Source organism: Ochotona princeps, chromosome 14, assembly GCF_030435755.1.
Source record: "Ochotona princeps isolate mOchPri1 chromosome 14, mOchPri1.hap1, whole genome shotgun sequence".
NCBI lineage: Eukaryota > Metazoa > Chordata > Mammalia > Lagomorpha > Ochotonidae > Ochotona > Ochotona princeps.
The window spans coordinates 63,557,073-63,580,299 of NC_080845.1; the positions used below are offsets into that span (position 1 = coordinate 63,557,073).

At 41.8% G+C, this 23,227-nt stretch overlaps 1 protein-coding gene across 2 annotated transcripts in view; it reads right to left on the minus strand.

Moving 5' to 3' along the window:
• KCNU1 (potassium calcium-activated channel subfamily U member 1) overlaps positions 1 to 23,227 on the minus strand; it is a 132,161-nt gene that overhangs the window by 46,129 nt on the left and 62,805 nt on the right. For both annotated transcript variants that reach the window (XM_058672625.1, XM_058672626.1), the window contains exon 19: positions 16,974 to 17,088. In XM_058672625.1, coding sequence (XP_058528608.1) covers positions 16,974 to 17,088 — 115 coding nt within the window. The remainder of the gene's footprint in view (positions 1 to 16,973; positions 17,089 to 23,227) is intronic.

Sequence of the window (23,227 nt, forward strand, 5' to 3'; positions counted from 1 at the left end):
ACTGGCACAGTGTCCCAGCTGACTTTGATCCTGAGAACTGAAGATATCCAAGGTTTCCAGTGAAAGTGAGGGTTTATGTTTGATCTTTACATGAGAACCATCTTCCATATAATCCCCCTGTAATAACTGACTTGCTTAGATTTCAAAACATAATGACGTCTAGGAAAAACAAACACACAAATTGACTTGTGCAGGTTCTAAAGGTTATGACTGTGGCTGAAGGGAAGCTTGGGTCTGTACAATCTTCCCACATGTGTACCCAGCAACACCAATATTTACATCTGACCCAGTTGGTTGAGGGGTGGAAGCAAGAGACAATATTTTATTGTCCCAAGAACTGCATATGTGCAGCAGGGAGCTGCTCCATTGTATGGCTGCCCAGCAACCATTAAGTTTGCCTGCCTGGTGTTTGCAACCATGAGCCAGTCAGGGAACAGGCTAAGGGCAGGAGGGAAGGAGAGGTGGGGGTGGCAAGAAATGGGGGGACCAGGTGTTTGTTCAAGATGCCTTTTCTAAACTCCTTGGCAAGAAAGAAAGTTTTCCATATGACTGGGGCCTGTTGCATGCAAAACTGGTAAGTTATCTCACAAATTGAATAAGGATTATATAACCACCTTTATATTTGATGCCAAGTTGAGGAGGGCAATTAGGTCCTGTTCTTGACTTTCGCTATCAAAGCCAGCACAGCCTACAGGGGACAAACCTGAGTCCAAAACAGAAAGGGTCGGGGCCCGGCGGCGTGGCCTAGTGGCTAAAGTCCTCACCTTGAAAGCCCTGGGATCCCATATGGGCGCCGGTTCTAATCCCGGCAGCTCCACTTCCCATCCAGCTCCCTGCTTGTGGCCTGGGAAAGCAGTCGAGGACAGCCCAATGCTTTGGGACCCTGCACCCGCGTGGGAGACCCGGAAGAGGTTCCAGGTTCCCGGCTTCGGATCGGCGCAGCACCGGCCCGTTGCGGCTCACTTGGGGAGTGAATCATCGGATGGAAGATCTTCCTCTCTGTCTCTCCTCCTCTGTGCATATCTGGCTGTAATAAAAGGAATAAATCTTTAAAAAAAAAACAGAAAGGGTCTTCTTATGTTGAAAAAGCAACCAGTCCTGGAAGGCAAAGGCCAAATTGCTTCTTGGAGAGATTGGGAACTGGGCCTAACTATCTCATTCATGTGAGTTTTGCAGCCACGCTTTGTTCCCTCTTCCCTCTCCTGCCCCCTCCATCTGCTGTCAGATGAAAAAAGCAGTGACATTTCTTTCTAAATCCTCCGTCTTTCTTACTCCTACTGGGGGTGTTAGTGCAAAAGCAGTATGTTAACAGCACAATTTCAATGCAACCTGCTTTGCAGTAAGTCTCCAGAGCTTGGTTTGAGTTGTGATGTGGAACAGCCCTTTCTTCCAGGTAGTCTTGATTAACAACGATGTGTATCGAGTGTTCTCTCTGTGCTAGGACCTTACAGAGAGGTCTTACACTTAATCTTCTCATCTGCCCTGTCTGGATTGGTCCTATTTGTTTTGCAGATGAGTCCTCCCAGGCACAGGACAGGAAGTGACTTTCCACCCTGACCCTTCACAGCAAGGAAAACACAGAGTTGAAGTCTGACCAGGGAAGTTCCATTTCCTGATCTCCCACCATAGTCATAGGGCTGGCTGTGTGTCCTCCACTTTGGTTATTATTTTTGCCACCCCAAACCAACACCATTCCAGCTTGCTTGAGGCATTGAAGGTGTGTGATTTTAGGTGCACACAGGATGTCCCCTAAAAGTCACATCCCCACTCTGGCTCCTGACTGGAATTCCTCAGGCAGGGTTTCCTTCATCTTTAGCTAAAATCTGTGATCCATGATGAGAAAAGCTATCCCTCAAACAGCTAGTATGTTTTAATTCTGATTTTTTCAATGAAATTTCAATCAAAAGAGGGGAGAGAAGTAAGGAGCTGGGGGGGGGGTGTCTGTGTAACTCTGAGAAAGCTATTGAGGACATGGAGTAGCTTGGGACTTCCACGTGCCTCTTATGATGATGATGAGGGACAAGGACTAGCAGGTGCTTGTGAACCCTTGAGAACAATGGTGGTTAGGTGTTACCCCAGAGCAAATAACACAGACTGGAAAGCAAATGGCATTTGTCTACCTCAACTTCTTTTTCCTTAGAAACTGCACAAGTCACATTCCTAGACCTTGAATAGGGTGGCACCAACAAACAGTGACAAAGCTTCCCTTACTCCTTACCTCTTCTTACAAAGTTGGCCTTTAATATGTGACCCTAAATAGGCAAGATCTCATCCTGGAGTTGTAGGAGCTGATCAATGAGATGATAGACAAAAAGATGTTACTACTAATTACTCAATGCAAATAAATGTAACCACTCAGGAACTGGTCAGCCCTCCCAGTCTAATTTAGCTCTTTAGGCTGCCTCCACATCTTACCAGCCTGACAAATCAATGGAAGTTTCCATACCCACAATTCCCCAGGAGAATGGAATATCATTTTTCTTAAGACCTGCTCATGGAATCATCAAGAGGTTCAAAAATTGCCTTTTGTTCTTCCTTTAGGAGAGCCTGAAAGCTAGGTGGGCAGGGCTGGGAGAGAAGAGCATGAAAAGAGATATTGAATTGTCTCATGGTACTAGTTGCTTTTATGAGGCCTGGAGCTATTTAATCTACTTTAACCAATAACAATGAGCTATTGCTTTTAATCTAGAGAGCTGAATTAGTACCGGGAGTATGGCACTTTGCTAGGATACTTTCATTCTCAGAGATCTGATATTTGCTCACAGATAGAAAACAAGAATTAAAGAAGGGGAAGGGACTAAAAGACAACATCTGCTCATTCTCTTAAGATTCTCATGCTTAATATAATGACACTGTGATCCTAGGCTCACAGAGATGAGAATACTGCTTGTCCACTCATCTGAACGGAGCTACCTCTACCCCTGCCCTTACCTTGTACTAGACAGTATATGGACACGTTTTTGTCTTATTGTTTTCTCAGACCTTGGTTTTGAAACGTGATAAGCATATTTGCTATTCATCAAAGTAGGCACACAACTCTACTAGAGGTTGGGTGGACCCAAGAAACACCACCAATTCATATAAATAAAGCATCGTTACAGGTTTGGGGACTATAGGATTGAAAACATGGTGCTATTCCAATTGGAGAAAGAAGGTAGCTCTGGAAATGAAATGCTGCCAGTGCAGCATCAATACGCTGAATGTGGGTTCACGTAATGAACATGTTTCAAATGCTACATAAGGGTACACACAATTAGCATATATGAATCCAAAAAAATCAGAGTGCTTTTTTATTTACTACCCATAGCTTACATTATACTCAAATAGAAAATTCTGTGCTCAGTCATCTGACAAAGAATATCCAGAATATATGAAACACAAAACAGTGACAATAAAAATAATTTGATTAAAAATGCATAAGTGGGCCCGGCAGCGTGGCCTAGCGGCTAAAGTCCTCGCCTTGAACACCCCAGGATCCCATATGGGCGCCGGTTCTAATCCCAGCAGCTCCACTTCCCATCCAGCTCCCTACTGGTGGCCTGGGAAAGCAGTTGAGGATGGCCCAAGGCTTTGGGACCCTGCACCCATGTGGGAGACCTGGAAGAGGTTCCTGGTTCCCGGCTTCAGATCGGCGCAGCACCGGCCGTTGCGCTCACTTGGAGAGTGAACCATCGGACAGAAGATCTTCCTCTCTGTCTCTCTTCCTCTCTCTGTATATCTTACTTTGTAATAAAAATAAATAAAATTTTAAAAAGTGCATAAGTGAGGCTGGCATTGTGGCATTATGGCATAGTGGGTAAAGTCACTGCCTGTGACACTGGCATCCCATATGGGTACCAGTTAATGTCCCTGCTGCTCCATTTGCAGTCCAGCTCCTTGCTAATGTTCCTGAGAAAGCAGCAGAAAATGCCCAGTGTGTGGTCCCCTGATACCCGCATGGACAACTGGGAGCAATTCTTGACTCCTAGCTTTGATCCAGCCCTATCCTGGCAACTGCAGACCTTCAGAATGAATGAACAGATGGAAGATACCTTTCTTTTCCTCTATCTCTGTCACACCAAACTTCAAAACAAAACACAATGCATATTTAAAAAAGTGATCTAAGGAGACTTTTTTTTAAAAGGAAGAAATATCAATATCCAATAATAATATAAAAATATAATTGTACATTCAGGAAAATGCAAACTAAAATAATAAGATAGAATGGCTATCATCAAAATCATTTTTAAACGATAGAAAACGCTGGTGAGGATATGAAGAAAACAAAATCCTTTATACACCATTAGTGGGAGGCTAAATTATGAAGAATGGTATACAGACTTGTTAAAAAACCTAAAAATAGACATACCATATGACCCTCCATCCTACTTTTGGATATACACTCCAAGAAAATAATGTTACCTATGAAAGAAATACCAGCAATCCCAAGTTTATTGATGCATGATTTCCTAACTAAGATGGACTAAAAGTAGGTGCCTGTCAGGGAATGAGTGGAAACAGAAAAACATGCTAAATACACCTGACAGACTATTACTCAAGGGCTGGTTTTGTGGTATGGCATGTTAACTGCCTCTCACAATGCCAGTGTCCCACATCAGCTCCACTTTGGGTTCAAGCTATCTACTTTTGATTCAGTTCACTCCTAATGAGCACAGGAGAGTATCAGGAAATGGCTCAAACCCTTACCAATCCATGTAGGAGACCAATCCATCATGGAGATGCAGACTCCTGACATGGTTTGGCTCAACTCCAGCAATCATGGCCATCTGGCCGCAAACAAACAGACAGAAAAATCTTTCATCTCTCTCTCTTTATCTCTATCACACACACACACACACACACACACACACACACACGGTCTCTCCATTTCAAATAATAGAAAAAAGTAGAACAATTAGGGCATTTTTTTCTGCTAAAAATTGTTTCAGAGGTGCTATTTTAGTCTAGTGGTTAGAATGCCAGCTAGGGTAGTTTTCTCTTGTATTAGAGTGTCAGGGATAGATTTCTAACTCTACCTTCCGACTTAAATTTGCCACCAATGCAGACCCTGGGAGGCACTGATGATAGCTCAAATAATTGGTTAATGCCACATACACAAGAGATCTGGATGTGTTTAAAATCCCGGTTTCAGCATGCTGCAGTTCAGGCTGTTGCGGGCATTTTGGAAATAAACCAGTATATAGGAACTCTCTTTTTCCTTACATTTTCCCATCTATCAAACCAAATTAAATTTTTAAAATATTTATTTAGTTTTATTGAAAAGTTAGGTATACAGAGAGAAAGAGAGACAGACAGAATCTTCCGTCCAATGATTCACTCCCCAAGTAACTGCAGTGGCCAGAGCTGAGCCGATCTGAAGCCAGGAGCCAGGAGTTTCTTCTAGGTCTCCCATGTTGGTGCAGGATTCCAAGGCTTTGCACCATCCTCAACTGCTTTCCCAGGCCACGTGCAGGGAGCTGGGTGGAAAGCAGGGCTGCTGGAATTAGAACTGGCACCCAAGTGGGATCCCAGCTAATGGTCTTTAGCCATTAGGCCTCCATGCTGGGCCCTAAAAGTTTTTTTCTTTTTAAATGGCTTCCTTACCTGGCCCAGGTGTTCTTCTCTTTGTATCACTCACTATGCATCTTTCAGGATAAACTTGCATTTATAAGGACCCAGTTTGGGGCCCAAGGACTTGAACTTCCGGCAGGCAGCTACCTTGCTGCCTGCCGGGGGGCCTTGGGATGGCCTCGCCTCAAGCCTGGGAACACACAGTAGCTACCACGTACACGTGGGGAGCTGCTCCCAGATTTGCTGGAACCTCGATGGCTACCCCTTTTCTGGGTGAGTCCCGGGGGTCTGTGTAGCGGGTCTGGGCCTCCCCTACTGCTCGCCATGTGGCTTGAGCTGGGGGGAGGAGCCAGGAAGGGTGGGACTGGGGCCCAAGGACTTGAACTTCCGGCAGGCAGCTACCTTGCTGCCTGCCGGGGGGCCTTGGGATGGCCTCGCCTCAAGCCTGGGAACACACAGTAGCTACCACGTACACGTGGGGAGCTGCTCCAGGGCAGCCAGCACGCCATTTGGCGCCAGGCTTCGCCTGCTGGCCGCCCGGCCAGAGAGTTTTTGACTTTTGGTTCATTGACCTGCTGCCTGGGAGGCTCCCTCCTGAACCCACAGTGCTGCGGGCGTGAAGCACTGTGCTTGCTAGTAACCTGATCTCTGAACACCTCAAAGTCTCTTTGGGGATCCCTTCAATCAAAATGGAGGAAACAGAATGCTGGCAATGAGGGAATCCCAAATGAACTTGAGGCTTGCAGCTAATGCTCCTCAGAACAACCACGGGCAGGTGTGTGATTTACGGCTAGGAACAGGCCCAATCTGGGAGGTAAGGGGACACCACAACTGGGATGAGGCTCCCACCAAGGAGTGTATGTGCTGGAATGGGGGCTGTGTTCTATCTAGGAAACAGTTGTAGTCACCCTAGGCACTAGTGTGGGCTGGGATTGGATGCACCAGGCCGGTTCAGATCCCAACACCATCTGGTGTTATGGAGAACCAGAGGGTAGATGTGGGACTGACTAGGCTGGGTCTCACTCTTCTTCTGAGCCATGTGTGAGCTGTATGTGGGTATGGACGAGCCATGGCTGGGCTGAAACATCCAACATCAAGAACCAGAATGGGGTGAAAGCCAGCCAGGAAAAACCACTGTTCCTGCTAGGACAGGAGGTGAACTGAGTAGGGTTGGCTCAAGAACCCCCTGGCAAGCGCAAAATCTGGCATTGGGAGGGGTTCTGATGGAGGAGCCTGGGCAACTCCTCTGGCAGGACACAGTCCCTGCAGGTAAGCGCAAGAAGCATGATAGGAAACAGCCCAGAATAGGCCATGGAAAGTTTCCCACTGGCATACATTCGGCATGGGTCAGGAGCAGACCAGGCTGAATCAGTTCATGTCAACCACTGGCAAATCTGATCGCCAGATCAGAGTGTGGGATGGGCCGGGTTTGGTTGCGACACAACCAGTACACATTATGGAATGCCAGGGCGTGGCTGCCTGTACTGGATGTGAATGCAGCACCCATCCAGCACACGTGAGATCCAGGAAGGAAGGGGCAGAGCTGGCAAGGGGATTAAGGGGCTGGTCCCCTCACCAGTCAGCTACTCCCACTGGAGAGTTTTGGCTGGGATAGAGACAGACCCGACCAAGCAAGGCTATAACACCTGTGCGCTGCATGTGGACTAGATCAGGGCCGCAGCATCAGCTGGCAGAAGCTGGCACTGGGGACTAATTCTGTCGAGTCAAATCTCAGGACCACCTAAAGAGTGCATAAACCGGGACAGAGAGACCTGGGAGGGAAAAGTGGGTTCCCCCTTCTTGGGTCACTATTCCCATGGGAGGGCATGAAAACTAGGACGGGGGCTGGGATGGCTAGATAGAGAGGCACTCAACAACATCTGGGAGGGCTGGATGGTTGAGTTGGTTAGATAGAACTAAGCTTTAATACCCATTGACAAGTACCAGAGCCAAATGGGATGGGGGACAGACTGGTCTTCTGCTACACATACTGGCAAACCAGGGTAGGGGGCGGGCCTGGTGGGGTTATTGTGGGTCGCCCCGACGAGGCTGCAGCTCCCACTGGTTGATGTAAGGGCCGAGTATGTGCTGGGCCGAACCAGGCTGGACTGCAACACCCATTGGTTCCAGTGGAAGTAGGGACTGAAAACAGAACCAACCCAGCAATTGAAACCACCAGCTGATCAGGGTGATGGACTGTGCCAGGCCCTGTGCTTGCTAGAACATACAAGAATCTGGTCTGGGAATACCTCAAAGTTTCTTTGGAGATCTCCCCAATCGAACTGCTGGACTCAGAACTCTAACCAAGAAAAGACGGAAGACGGAACAGATCAATCATTCATCTCAGCTATATGTCAGCAGCGAAATATGGGGCAAACGGAGACTTTATGATGGACCATATCAATCAGTGGACGACCTCATCGAGCGAAACTGGCAGCGATTCATAACTGCAGAACTATTAACACCACTCGAGCACATATCAGAGCATGCCCCACATCCGGGACTTGGGGTGGGCGGGAAACCAGGTGGGGCTTCTCCCTCAATATCCCCCTTTACCTCAGATACGTGATGGAAACAATATTGACATAATAGTATTACCCACTTTCCTATCCCCCTAAACCTTTTTTTTTTCCTTCTTTTTCCTTTAACTGTAATTGACTATGTAAAGATTGTCAACAACAATACAATAAAAAGAAAAATAATAATAATAATAAAAAAAAGGACCCAGTTTTTTAAAGATTGTGTGATTTAGTGTGCACTGGTTAGTCACAACATAATCTGAGTGAGTCATTCCTGTATATTTTCTTTTTACTCTCTAATGACAATGAATTATTATCAAAGCAGTGAGTTTTGGTAGAACAGAGATGGAGAGCAGCTGATCACAGAAAAGTTAAAATGAACAGAATTCATCCCACAGCTTATTCAAGGTAGCAGGACCCTGAATGGAAATTAGCAGCTGGGCCAAGGGTCTTCCAGGAATGGATGAGATGCATTTTTATTCATCATAACATCTTCCATAGAACTAACTTTGTCTCCCTGACAAGAAAAATACTCGCCATCTGTCCATTATATTGCTACATTCTCTGATTTAAGAAAACAGAACTCAAGTGAATACAGCTAGTATTTTTTTTATTGATTCATTCATCAACAAATATATATTTAATGATGATCTATTACATAGTCTTCTATTTGCTAGTCTGAGGACTGAACTTCTATTTACAGCATTGCTTCTTCTATGGGGGAGAAAAAGGCACCAGGGATGCAACGAAATATTGGGCCCCAGCTTTTGTATAACTTAAGGCTCTCTGTAGTGTTTAGTGCTAAGAATAGGAAATGGTAGTTTCTGTACTTACTGGAAAATCCACTGGTGGCATCTTTGATGGAGTGGTACCCACTCTTGGCAAAAATGCTACTTTTGGTATACAAAAGTAATACTATGGAAACACCAAAAACGAATTACAAGTAGCTATAGGTGTTCTCTTTCCCCAATAATTCCTGTTTGTCTCTACTAAGCTGTTCATTTTTCTTTACATTGCTGTGATCAAGACGATGTGCTTGTCAGTTCAACAGCTGGAGTTATCCTTGTCCCGCCAAACAAGTAAACAAGACCAAGCAAACACCAGAATTCCTCTGTACTATGGTACTAAATGGAGACAGGGTCTGTCACTGATCCATTAGCACTGCGTTTAAATCAGCAGTTAGCTAACTGCATCGAAGAACTATCACAAAAATTCACTTATAGATGGCACTTTATCAAAGTGTACAGAGAACAGCCATGGAAAATATGTTCAAGATCACCAGTCTCAAGCCCAGCACATGGCTCAAAGGCTGAATTCTAACTGAATTCTCACTTTGCAAGCCCCTGGGTCCCATATGGGGGCTGATTCATGTCCCAGCTGCTCTGCTTCTGAAGCCAGCACCCTGCTTGTGGCCTGGGTAAGCAGTCGAGGATGGCTCAAAGTCTTGGAACCATGAACCTGTGTGGGAGACTTGGAAGAAGTTCCTTGCCCCTGGCTTTGGATCAGCTCAGCTCTGGCTGTTGTGACCACTGGGGACTGAACGAGCTGACGGAAGATCTTTCTCTCTGTCTCTCCTTCTCTCTGTTAATATGTTCTGCTTTTCCAATAAAAATAAATAAATCTTCAAAAGGAAGGAAGGAAGGAAGACAGAAAGAAAGAAGGAAAGAAAGAAAAAAGGACCACCACTCTGAAACCATGTGCCCTCAATCCTACTGTCGTATAGTTCTCTAGAGATACAGAATCATGGGAATGTTTATATGATTAGGAAAGAGGATTAACTAGGACATTTAGTTCATGTGATTATGGCATCTGGGAGGGCTCACCATAGGCCGTCTGCAGGCTGGTGACTCCAGGATCACAATTGTGTGGCCTGGTCCAAGCCCACAGGACCAAGAACCCAAGAAGCCAAGGGTTTGAACCTCAGTACAAGATCAAAGGCCTGAGTACAAGCAAGGGGTCTGTGGTTGTAGACCTGGAGTTCAAAGGTCAGCAACTGACCTCTGAGGTGGGCGTCAAGCATATTCCAGCTCTTAAAGGGAAAAATCAATTTTTCATTTGTATTTTCTCTCCAGATGCCTTAGCAATTTATGGCACCTGCCAATTTATGGCACCAGGTCTTCTCACCTGATTCACCCAAATGCATATGCTAATCTCTCTAGAAGTCTCCTTCATGGATAAACACAAAGTAATGATTTGCTATTCATGTACTAGGTATTCATTAATCCATTCAAGTGGATACAAAAATCAGCCATCATGTCTTTCCATAACTGTTAGTTGGTTTGCTGTATGTAAATATCCATGATAAAGTCCAACTTAAAACTCATACTACCTTAGAGGTTAACAATAATAACAACAAAATAGAACTACTGCAATAATATATTAAGATGGCTTTTCAAAATCATATGAATTTTTTTTTCTGGAGTTTTCCATTGAATATTTTTGAACCCTGGTTGACTGCAGCTAAAGTGGTAGAAGGCAAAATCGCCAAAACACGGTAGCTGCATGTGAGAGGATCAGCAGTGTGGCTTTTAGTAGTCCTTCGGAGTTGTGTGGGTCGATTCAAGAACAGCACATCTTGCTACTGAATTAAGAAGTGAAATTGAATTGATCCTCAGTTGCAGAAATGATCTGGTCGGGTTCCTATACTGTGTTTGACCCTTTCTAGGGCTTTTAAAGCAATTTGGGGGATTCTTTAACTAAATGCACGACTGATGGAGGAGGTGTGTACAGGTGGACCAGACTGCCTGCACCAATCCTGCTTGAAGCCCACTTCCTCCTGTATATCATGAACAATGAGACAAATAAACACATTCGGGAAAAAAAAAATCACAGTAATATTTTGTGTTTGCAGCTGGGCTAAAGTAAAAAGCCAGTAAAGCAATGAAGAGAATTTCATTTCACAATTTCCTGGGAATTTTGGTGATCTACGGCTTGCTAAGCTTTTGCTACCAGAGAGGGGACAATGTGGACAAGTACATATGAAAGCACAAATATGATTGGAGCATTTTAAAGGCTATTGCATGCTATTAAACGAACAATGGATCAGAGAAGAAATTAAAGATGAGATCAAAAAATTTATGGAAACCAATGAAAATTCTGACACAACATTCCAAAATTTGTGGGACACTGCCAAAGCAGTGCTACGGGGTAAACTCATCGCAATTGGAGCTCATGTCAAGGCCCAAGAGAGGCGCCAAATACAGGAACTAAACACACACCTCCAGGAATTGGAAAAACAACAGCAGAAGAGCCCCACACACAATAGGAAACAAGAAATCATCAAAACAAGGGAGGAAATGAAGCAGATAGAAATAAAAAAAAAACATACACAAAATCAATGAATCAAAAAGCTGGTTTTTTGAGAAGATAAACAAGATAGACACCCCACTGGCCCGACTGACAAAGGAAAAACAAGAGAAGGCAAGAATTAACAGCATCAAAGATGAAAAAGGCAACATAAAAACAGACACCGCATCCATTAAGGCCTTAATTAGAAATTACTACAAAGATCTGTACTCCAACAAATCAGAAGATCACCAAGAAATGGAAAAGTTCTTAGACTTCTACCACCTGCCAAAACTTAGCCCAGAGGCAACAAACGACCTGAACAAACCCATAACTGAAGTAGAGATTGAATCAGTGATTAAAGACCTCCCAACAAAGAAAAGCCCAGGCCCAGACGGCTTCACTACAGAATTCTACAAAACATCCCGAACAGAACTGACCCCAATCCTCTACAAACTCTTCAAAACAATAGAAAAAGAGGCAACCCTTCCAAACTCATTCTATGAAGCCAACATTACCTTAATCCCAAAACCAGACAGAGAACTAACAGAGAAGGAAAACTGCAGACCTATCTCTTTGATGAACATTGATGCTAAGATTCTCAACAAAATCCTAGCCAACAGAATTCAAAAACACATCAGACAGATCGTTCATCCAGATCAAGTAGGATTCATCCCTGGAATGCAGGGATGGTTCAACATTCGCAAATCCATAAATGTGATACACCACATCCAAAAACTGAAAAACAAGAATCACATGATAGTATCAATAGATGCAGAAAAAGCTTTCGACAAAATCCAACACCACTTCCTACTAAAAACCCTAACCAAGGTAGGCATAGATGGAAAAATCCACAACATAATTAAAGCCATATATGAAAAACCCAACGCCAGCATCATACTGAATGGAGAAAAGCTGGAACCCTTCCCACTGAGATCTGGAACAAGACAGGGATGTCCACTCTCTCCACTACTATTCAACATAGTCCTAGAGGTACTCACTGAGGCCATAAGACAAGAAAAAGAAATCAGAGGAATCCAAATGGGAAACGAAGAAGTCAAACTCTCACTATATGCAGATGATATGATTCTTTATGTAGAAGAGCCAAGAGACTCAATACAGAGACTGCTAGAACTTGTACGAGAGTTTGGTAGAGTGGCAGGGTACAAAATTAATGAACAAAAATCAACAGCCATAGTGTATGCGAACAGCCCCAAGATGGAAAAAGACTTAACCAGCAAGATACCATTCAAAATAACAGAGAAAAGTATGAAATATCTGGGAAAAAATCTAACCAAAAATGTAGGAGACTTATTTGAAGAAAACTACAAACTACTTAAAAAAGAAATTGAACAAGACCTCAAAAGATGGAGTAACATCCCATGCTCCTGGATAGGTAAAATCAATATCATTAAAATGTCTATACTGCCAAAAGCAATATATACATTCAACGCAATCCCAATCAAATTGTCCAAAACATTCTTCATGGAACTGGAAACAATGATCCAAAGGTTCATCTGGAAGTACAAAAAACCACGGATAGCTAGAACCATCCTGAAGAACAGGAAGTTAGCAGGGGGAATCACAGTTCCGGACCTCTGGACATACTATAGGGCAGTGGTTATCAAAACAGCGTGGTACTGGCACAAAGATAGAGAGGAAGATCAATGGAGCAGAATAGAAACACCAGAAGGAAACCCACACAGATACAGCCAAATAATCTTTGACAAAAAGACAAACGACAATCCAGGCAAATGGGAAGGTCTGTTCAATAAATGCTGTTGGGACAACTGGTTAATAGCCTGCAGAAACAAAAAAATAGATCCACATCTCTCACCATACACTAAGATCAGATCTAAATGGATAACAGATCTAAACCTACATCCAGAAACCTTCAAACTTTTGGAAGAAAATGTTGGAAACACACTGGAACACTTAGGGGTAGGCCCTCACTTCCTAAAAAAGACTCCAAATGCAGTGGAAATCAAGACCAAAATAAACAATTGGGACCTCATCAAACTAAGAAGCTTCTGTACAGCAAGAGAAACAATCAACAAAGTAAAAAGGCAACCCACAGAATGGGAGAAGATCTTCGCACACGACATAGGTGATAGAGGGCTGATCTCCAGAATATACAAAGAGCTACAAAACAACCAAAATGTCAAAACAAACAAGCCACTCAAGAAATGGGCACGGGAAATGGGCAAACACTTCACAAAGGAACAAACCCAAATGGCAAATAAACATATGAAAAAATGCTCAAGTTCCCTGGCAATAAAGGAAATCCAAATTAAAACATCAATGAGGTACCACCTAACGCCAGTAAGACTGGCCCACATGAATAAAAGCACCAACAACACTTGCTGGCGAGGTTGCGGGGAAAAGGGATCCCTACTCCACTGCTGGTGGGGCTGCAGGCTGGTACAGCCTCTATGGAAATCAGTATGGAGAATATTCAAACAACTCAAAATCAACATACCGTATGATCCAGCAATAGCACTCCTAGGAATATATCCAGAACAATTGTTTTATGAGAAACCAACATGCACTCCTATGCTCATAGCAGCACAATCAGTAATTGTAAAAATATGGAAGCAACCAAAATGCCCATCAACAGAGGATTGGATAAGAAAGCTATGGTTCATCTACTCCATGGAATACTATTCAGCTATTAAAAAAAACAAAATGCAGTTCTTTGTGGCCAAATGGGCCAAACTGGAAACCATAATGCTAAGGGAAATGAGCCAATCCCAAAAGGTTAAATACCACATGTTTGCCTTAATTTAAGATGATATGATCTTATGTATAACATGTTATGTTTTGAATGTTATATGTTGTGTATAAACTAAAATTGAAATGTCAATGAGGTGGTCACAGAAGGTGGCTGGGAACTTGCACTTACTTTTAACGTATTGGTTACTCATTACTATGTCAATTAATTCCATAATGATGTAAATTTTTGCTGATGGTATGTTGGAGCTTTCAATTGACTGGGATGATATTCTGCTGGCTCTGTCTTCAGGCCAGAGAGGGTATACCTAAGAAGCTGTTGAACTTGACTGGACAATAAGATGCTGGACTCTATGTTTGGTGTACGCTTGCAATGGGGGAATCTCAACTGAACTTGAGCTGTGGTTATGCAACAAGGTGGAGGAATCCACCATGGTGGGAGGGTATGGGGGGGGGGAGAACCCAAGTATCTATGTAACTGTGTCACATAATACAATGTAATTAATTAAGTTAAATAATAAATAATTTAAAAAATAAAATAAAGGCTATTGCATATACTGGGTTCATAGCCTCAGGACCATTTCTGAATCTGAATGATGTTCTTGTAACAACTTTGCATGAACATAAGCATAACATACAGAGACATACACATGCCTAATGCTAACAGAAATATGTTTTCCTGAGAAACTTGAAATAGTGTTTTTCATGACATTGCCCCTCAGGCTGGCCAGAGAAGGTGCCATGTTGTCCGTGTCACAGTCTACCTAGTTCTTGCTGACCTATTCCTTCTCCTACTTTCTTTCAGAACTATCTCTGTACCTGTTGAAAGAATGCTGTTTCAACTGGTCTCTGTATTTTCTGCTTTTCTGGATTTACCTTGTTTACCGAACTATTGTGTGAGGGTTGGCAACACAATTTCTAATGTTCCACAAAAGTACCATACACAATGCCTAATTAGTACACAAAGATCACCCCATGAAAACCTATTTTCCAATTATTTTCAAAGGCAAACCAAAATAAAAATAATATGTGCTCCTGATTCTAGTGTATAGTTTTTGGTCATTAGAAATAGTGAAGAAAAATTAGAGTTCCAGAAATTGGTTAGTGCCTTTTTCCTCATACAGTTCTTAGCCCTCTCCCATAAACAATCACAACTATCTCACCATGTTTCATAAAACCCTGGAAAGGCAAAGAAGGGCACAAACTAAGTACCTCCATCTTAGAAAGTTTGTGCACCAAGTGGTGGCTCAGACACTTGCCAATCTGCCATGCTTTGTGGGGAAGATATGGGAGAACCTCCATGAACCAGACATGTAAACCCAGAATCTTCAGCGAATTGGAAGCATGATTCTTCATATTTGAAGGGGGTTAAGCTATATAAAAAGTAAGATCAAGTACCTTGGACTGATGTGTATTTACTCAGCCCAGTTTCATATACTTTCCTGGACGTGAGGCTTGATAATTACAATAATAAGAAACATTTAGCCAGTGTTTACTGACAGCAGGATTTTACACAATATATTTTTTGTACCCTTTTGATAACATCACCCTATTTCTTCCACCACACAACCTCAGTCAGCCACCATTCTACTCTCCGATCCTGTGAGTGCTCTCAGAATTTTCACACATGAGTGAGATCATGCAATTTGTTTTTCTGTATCTGGATTACCTCAGTACAGTGTCCTCCAGGTCCATCTGTGTTGGTGCAACGGCAGGATTTCCTTCTTTTAAAAGAATGAATAGTAGTCCAATGGGGGAATCTCAACTGAACTTGAACTGTGGTTATGCAACAAGGTGGAGGAATCCACCATGGTGGGAGGGTTTGGGGAGGGGTGGGGAGAATCCCAGTACCTATGAAACTGTGTCACATAATACAATGTAATTAATGAATTTAAAATAAAATTAAAAAAAAAAAAGAATGAATAGTAGTCCAGTGTGTGCATGTGAGTGTATATGTCTCTCTGTGTGCGTGTGAGACATTTTCTTAACCACTCATCTTTATCTGAAACTGAGGTTGATTACGGAACATAGGAGCACAGAAAAATTTGAGATTCTGATTTCACTACCTTTGGATAAATACCCAAAAATGAGATTGCTACATCATGTGTGTGTTATTTTCAATGTTCTAGGAAGCTTCATATTGTCTTCTATAATGGCTGCACAGCAAAGTGCCTTAAATACTTAATCTCATTCTGGCATTACAAAAAAGCATCTACAAAGTATGCAATACATTATATAATGTTACAGCATAATGGTTATGCTCTACTGGTAATATAATGTTTACCTAAACACAATCACTATTCTCAATCACTGCAGATCTTCCTAGTTTATTGTATCTGCCAAACTGGAATGTTTTCAATACATACACAGTTTTTTCCATTAAAGTTCAAAATGACAGAACTTCTGGATTGATTATTTAAAATCAAGTAAACCAATTATCCTTCATCTAAAGACTTGATAGGGGTTTAAATGTATTAAGGAGCTGGAGGGAGAAAAAAAAAGAGGGGAATAATGCATTGATAGTGTTCTGCAGATGCAAACACTAAGACCACTTCTTCACCAATTCATTTGTAAAGGGGAATGGAAAAGACACATTTAGGAGAAGCTAAAATTAGTCCCAGCCATATTTCTGTGGTACCTAAAAGGTTATATAAGAGAATGGGTGTATAGCATTTGATTGTTATGAGTATAGATGATGTGATCAATGATGAAAGAAGCTATATTTGCTTAGCTTAACAATATGGGGGAAAGTAGATATGAACTCATTGTGCTGAGGAGCAGTTCCATTGGTTAGTATAGGGGCTGATAAAAAGAAGTGTTCTGGTGTGAGTTTTATTTGCAAGAGAGTCTAAGGATACCATAGGGATCAAAGTTCTCTGAGGTTCTTACCTGCTGGCCAGGCTGCTCCAGCTCTCCATGCTTAATGGCTTCACTATTATATGATTCTGTGCTGCTGAAGCTGAGGGATTTTCTTTTATGTTGCTTTTAATTGCTTTTATTGCACCTGCAATATCATTACAAACTCAGTTAGTTGACCTGATGACCCTTCACAAAGGGTGTCAGCCAATAATTTTGTATTCTGCAGTTATTAAAAAAAATAAGGATAAGTTACCAAGAAGAAAAAATGGAGTAGAAATATTTTGCATACAAAAGAGCAAGTTGGGGGCCATATTAGGCTAATCTTTTGCCTGTGCACCAGTATCCCATATAGATCCTGGTTCATGGCCCAGCTGCTACACTTCCAATCCAGCTCACTGTTCATGGCCTGGGACAGCTGCAGCGGATGGCTCAGCTTCTTGGGTCCCTGCACCCATGTGGGAGACCCAGGGGAGGTTCCTGGCTCCTAGATGCAGATAGGCATAGCTATGGCTATTGTAGCTATTTGGGGAGTGAACCAACAGATGAAAGATCTCTCTCTCTCTCTCTCATTTTTTCTCTCTCATTTTCTCTGTAAAGTTACCTTTCAAATAAATAAATATTTTTACAAATAAAAGTAAATTGGCAAAATCTCAGAGAATTTTTGTGGGGGCTCTCCAAACTAACCAGCAGTAACCCAAGAAGTATTTAATAAAGAAAAGCAACCAATTTCAGTAATAACAGTATAATAATAATTAAAACAGAAAATATGAATGATGGATTAATTTGTACTAGTACCATATCTGGCTCATCAACAAATCAGTAGTGTGAGAAACACTGTATGTTCCCAGGACTAGAGGGAACATGTTCATTTGTGTGTAGTGCATGCACTTTAGAGCAGAATGAAATTCTCTGCAGGACTCATTTGAAAAGTCATTACTTGTCTTGTGTCTCACTGAAAGGCACTATTCATTCTTTTCAATCTCACATTGAATGTACTCGATATGAAAATTTCTCTCCAAGATATCAGCAAACATTTTCATGTCACAGCTGCCTCAGTGCAAATGACACACTTGATGTTTGAAGGCAAAACTTAAGAATGAAATGTCACCAGGAACTTCTAAAAACTGTGGAATATTCCTGAGATCTACATGCCAATGCACGTGTCAGAGGCCACTTATGAATAAGTAAAAACTTGGGAAGTCCTGAGAAGGCCATATACTCTCTCATTTCATTCATCACAAGATTTTTTCTAAAAAAATAAATAAATAAAAATAAGGAAGTGAAAGCTAAAACAGAGTTGTCAACTGCTTAGCTGAATGTTGAGAAAACACCATAACACAAACACAAAAACCCTTGACAGAATCTTGAAAACATACGGACTCTAGCTGTTTAACAAAATCACCATCTAATTATAAAATGACCATAAAACTAATATAACATGAAAATAATAGAGCACTCAGTGTCCACAGTAGGTAAGAGATAGAGGAATATGATTTCTATAAATGCCATATTACAGTCACAAAGTCTGTTTTTCAGCAAATTGGGAATGAAGGGGCAAGTAAGTATGACTCTTTTAATTGGAATAATATGTTAATACAGACCTTTTTATGATGAAGCTCAAACATACATCCTTATTGGTGACAGATTCTTTTTTTTTCATGGTTTGTATAACTTTATTGATAAGCAAAGAAATTAATCATAGTTTTTACAATGACTTTCATTTTATATATATATATATATATATATATATATATATATATATATATATATTACATTGCATTATGTGACAGTTTCATAGGCTCTGGGATTCCCCCAATCCCTCCCCAAACCCTCCCCGCATGGTGGATTCCTCCACCTTGTTGCTGAATTAAACTTCAAATTCAGTCAAGATTCTTTCATTGCAAGCGTATACCAAGCATAGAGTCCAGCATCTTTTTGTCCAGATAAATTCAACGGTTTCTTGGGGAGACTATCTCTGGTCTGAAGGCAGAGCTGGCAGAATATCATCCCGATCAATTTAAAGTCACAATATAACATCAACAACAATTTACAACATTATGGCATTAATTGACATGGTATTGAGCAACTAATATGTTAAAAAAAAATGCAAGTTCTTAACCACACCCTGTGACTACTTCATTGACATTTCAATTTTAGTTTATAAACTACCGGCTTCTATACACCTTAAAATGGCTATAGGGTACTATTCAGCTGTCTCGTGTCTATTTTCATTTTAATATTAAGCAGTTTATAGTGCTGAAGCATAATTTTGCTGAACGTGGCAGAATTTAGGATAGTCTAAACTGGCTTATAACTCTAACAAGGCATATGTCAACAGTTTAGGTGAGCATGTTTAAGAGGGGTGTGCAGAGAAATCTTCAATACCTTAGTGAGGAGTAACTAATCTTTGTGTCCTACCTAGTAAGGTATGTGTGAGTCCATGCTGACCATTTCCTGTCTGGTTCTAAGCTTTCCTTGTTGTTCTCTGTCTGTTTATTCTAATTTGTGTGTGTGTGTGTGTGTGTGTGTGTGTGTGTGTGTGTTTGGGAAGGGGGGATCCGGAGCGACCCTGATGGTCATTGCAATATAGGGTGGGGATCCAAAGTTGGAAGCCGGCAAGGACCAGAGAAAGCTCCTCTTCCTAGTCCTGTAGGAAGTTTACTGTTCTGTTTCTGTGGACCACTCAGGATTCCTGGCTGTTGTTCCTGGCTGTTGTTCCTTGGATCCTGCGAGGAAGGATTTGGGCTTCTTCCATCCCATGTGGTAGATCCAAATGGGAGTGGATGACCTCAGAGTTCTCAGCCTCCGAAGGCCCTCCAATTCCCTGTGGTCTCTTTGGCAGTTGGGATATAGTCCTTGGTGCTCCTGCTGATCGTCCTTGGTGAGGATCCAGGAGTCTCCAGGGTTGGGATACAAACCTCCTCCTGTTCCCCTGCTCCACTATGGGGTCCCCCCGCTGCTCTGTGCATATGATCTCCTGTTAAGAGGTTGTCAGGATCGCTCTTGATTCCCCCTGTATGCCTTTGTGGTTTTACTGTTGTGTAATGCTGATTTGAATCTGTTGTCTATAAGTTACCTGTTATGTTCCTAATAGGTTATACTTCACATCTTCCTCACACCTTCTAAGGAGATGAAAGATTTCTCTGCTCTCCCGTCCCATTTCTGAGTAGCATGGGTTTTTTTTTTTTTTTAGTATATTTTTGGCAATCTTTACATTGTTAATTAGGGTAAAAAAGGTACAAGGGCTATAGGAAAATGGGTAAGACCACTATTTCTCTATTGTTTCCTTCATACATCTGAGGTAATGGGAATATTGAGGGAGAAGCCCTACCCAGGCTCCCACCCTCCCCAGGTCCCGGATGTGGGGCATGCTCTGAGATCCTTGCTCAAGGCGTTTTGATAGTTCACCAGTTATGAATCGATGCCGATCTCGCCACTCCAGGCACAATGGGGCTGTTGAAGAATCCACTGATTGACATAGTCCATCATAGAGTCTCCATTTGTCCAGTATTCCGCTGTCAACATACAGCTGAGGTGGTTGACCTGTTCTATCTTCCGTCTTTTCTTGGTTTGAGTTCTAAGTCCACCATTCTGATTAGGGGTATCCCCAAAGAAACTTTGAGGTGTTCCCAGACCAGATTCCTTTATGTACTAGCAAGTACAGGGCCTGCCACAGCTCATCATGCCGATCAGCTGATGATTGCAACTAGCATAGGGTTTTAAAAGTATATTAGGTTTTGCAATTTTTTGATGTAGATCATAAGCAGTCTGACTCACATTGATTGTTGGTTCGTTGGTTACATCACAATATCTTATTGCATGAGATACAGGCTGTTTGGGGTTGAAATAATATTGCAGTTTACAGGTACTGTTTTTTCAGATTGACATCATTTCATGTTAAATTTAGGCAAACATGTGTTATCTAATCTTTTGTGACTGGCTCATTTCCCTTAGCATAATGGTTTCCAGTTGAACCCATTTGGCTACAAAGAGCTGCACTTCGTTTTGTTTGTTTGTTTGTTTGCTTGCTTGCTTGCTTGTTTTTTTGTTTGTTTAATAGCTGAATAGTAGTCCATGGAGTAAATGAACCATAGCTTTCTTATCCAGTCTTCTGTTAATGGGCATGTCGATTGCTTCCAAGTTTTTGCAATTATTGATTCTACACATGTTCAACAGTTTCCTTGGGAACCCATCTTTCGTCTGGATGCAGGGATGCATGGTCTATTGTACCCCCACCACTGTATATGATAAACCCTAGTACTCAGTCACTCTACATTGCCGTAAGTGAGAGGCCATGAAATGAGGTCAACAACCAATATGAGTTAGGACAGCCACATCAACAACAACAACATCTAAAACGAATTGTAGCACCTTAAAAAATAACGTGCCACTGCGTAACCAACACATGAGTGAAAAAAGGAAGCACAGAAGTCTCTTGGGAAAAATGATGCCATCGCATAATTCATGAGCACATGATGAATTCGACTGGAGAAAAGAGATTATTTGGAAGGAACCAAACTGAAATAAAAACATCAAAACACATGAGATACAGCCAAAAAAAAAAAAAAAAGCAAATAACCAATCAAATTAAGAAAAAACACAGTACAGGTTGGACTATTGGAGTTACACTTTCCATGTTGGCTTCCTTATATGAGAGAGAATATATGGTATTTGTTCTTTTGTGATTGACTCATTTCACTGAGCATAATGGTCTCTAGGTGGGGCTACCTGGTTGTAAATGGAATAATTTTATTCTTCTTAATAGCAGAATAATATTCCATGCAGTAGATGAACCACAGTTTCTTTAACCACTCTTCCTTGGATGCACATCTGGATTGTTTCCATGTCTTTGCTATTGTAGATTGTGCCGCTGTAAATATAGGGTTACCCCTCCTAGGATTATACCGAAAAGAAGTGAAATATGCATGTGACAAGGGGGATCTGGTGACAGATTCTAAGTCAGTTATTTGAAATATGCTCACAGATCTAAAGGAAATCATGTCAAGAAAATAAAAGGGAAAACTAAAGGGACTATAAGAGTGTTATCTACTAAAATGGAAACTATATTATGCAGTGTCTGTTATATATTAGGGAGAGCCTGTTATACATTATGGAGTGTCTGTGAACAGTATGATAATTAAAATAGGAAACTTAGTGCAGCAACTCAAGACAAGATTAATACATGTAAAAGAAAGTGTCAAGGAGACCACGGGGAAATGGAGTGCCTTCAGAGGCCAAGAACTCTGAGGCCACCCACTTCCATTTGGATCTACCACATGGGATGGAAGAAGCCCAAGTCCTGCCTTGCAGGATCCAAGGTCCTTGGAACGACAACCAGGATCCCTGAGTGGTCCGCAGAAACAGAAGAATAGTAAATTTCCTTTGGGACTAGGGAGAGGAGCTTTCTCTGGTCCTTGCTGGTTTCCAACTTTGGGTCCCCACCCCCTCTCGTAATGACCATCAGAGGATCGCTCCAGAAACCCCTCAAAACAAACAAACTAGAATAGATACAGAACAACAAGGAAAGCTTAGAAACAGACAGAAAATGGTCAGCGGGGATGCACTTATAACTCACTTGGTGGTACACAAAGGTTAGTTACTCCTCACTAGGGTATTGAAGATTTCTCTGCACACCCCTCCTAAAACTGTTCACCTAAACTGTTGACATATGTCTTGTTATAGAGTTAGACTACCCAAAAAACAACCAGGTTCAGCGAAAACATGCTTCAATGCTATAAACTGCTAAATACTAAAACTAAAATAGACATGAGACAGCTGAATGGCAATCTACAGCCATTTTAAGGTGTATAGAACACGGTTGAATATAAACCAAAATGGAAATGTCTAGGAAAAAGTCACAGGTTGTGGTTGAGAACCTGCATTTTACTATTAACATATTGGTTAATCAATACCATGTCAATTAATGCCATAATGTTGTAATTGGTTGTAAATATTATGTTGGGGCTTTTAATTGATTGGGATGATACTCTGCTGGCTCTGCCTTCAGACCAGAGATGATCTCACCAAGAAACTATTGAACTTACCAGGACAATAAGATGCTGGACTGTATGTGTGGTAAATACCTCCAATGAAAGAATCTCAACTGAATTTGAACTATGGAAATGCAACAAGGTGGAGCAATCCACCATGGGTAGAGGGTTTGGGGGGGGGGATAACAGTGCATATAAAAATGTACCACATAATGCAATGTTCTTAATTAAAAAAAGAAAGATTAAAAAAAAAGAAAAGAAAGTGTCAACAAACTGAAAGGTAAGTGAATGAAA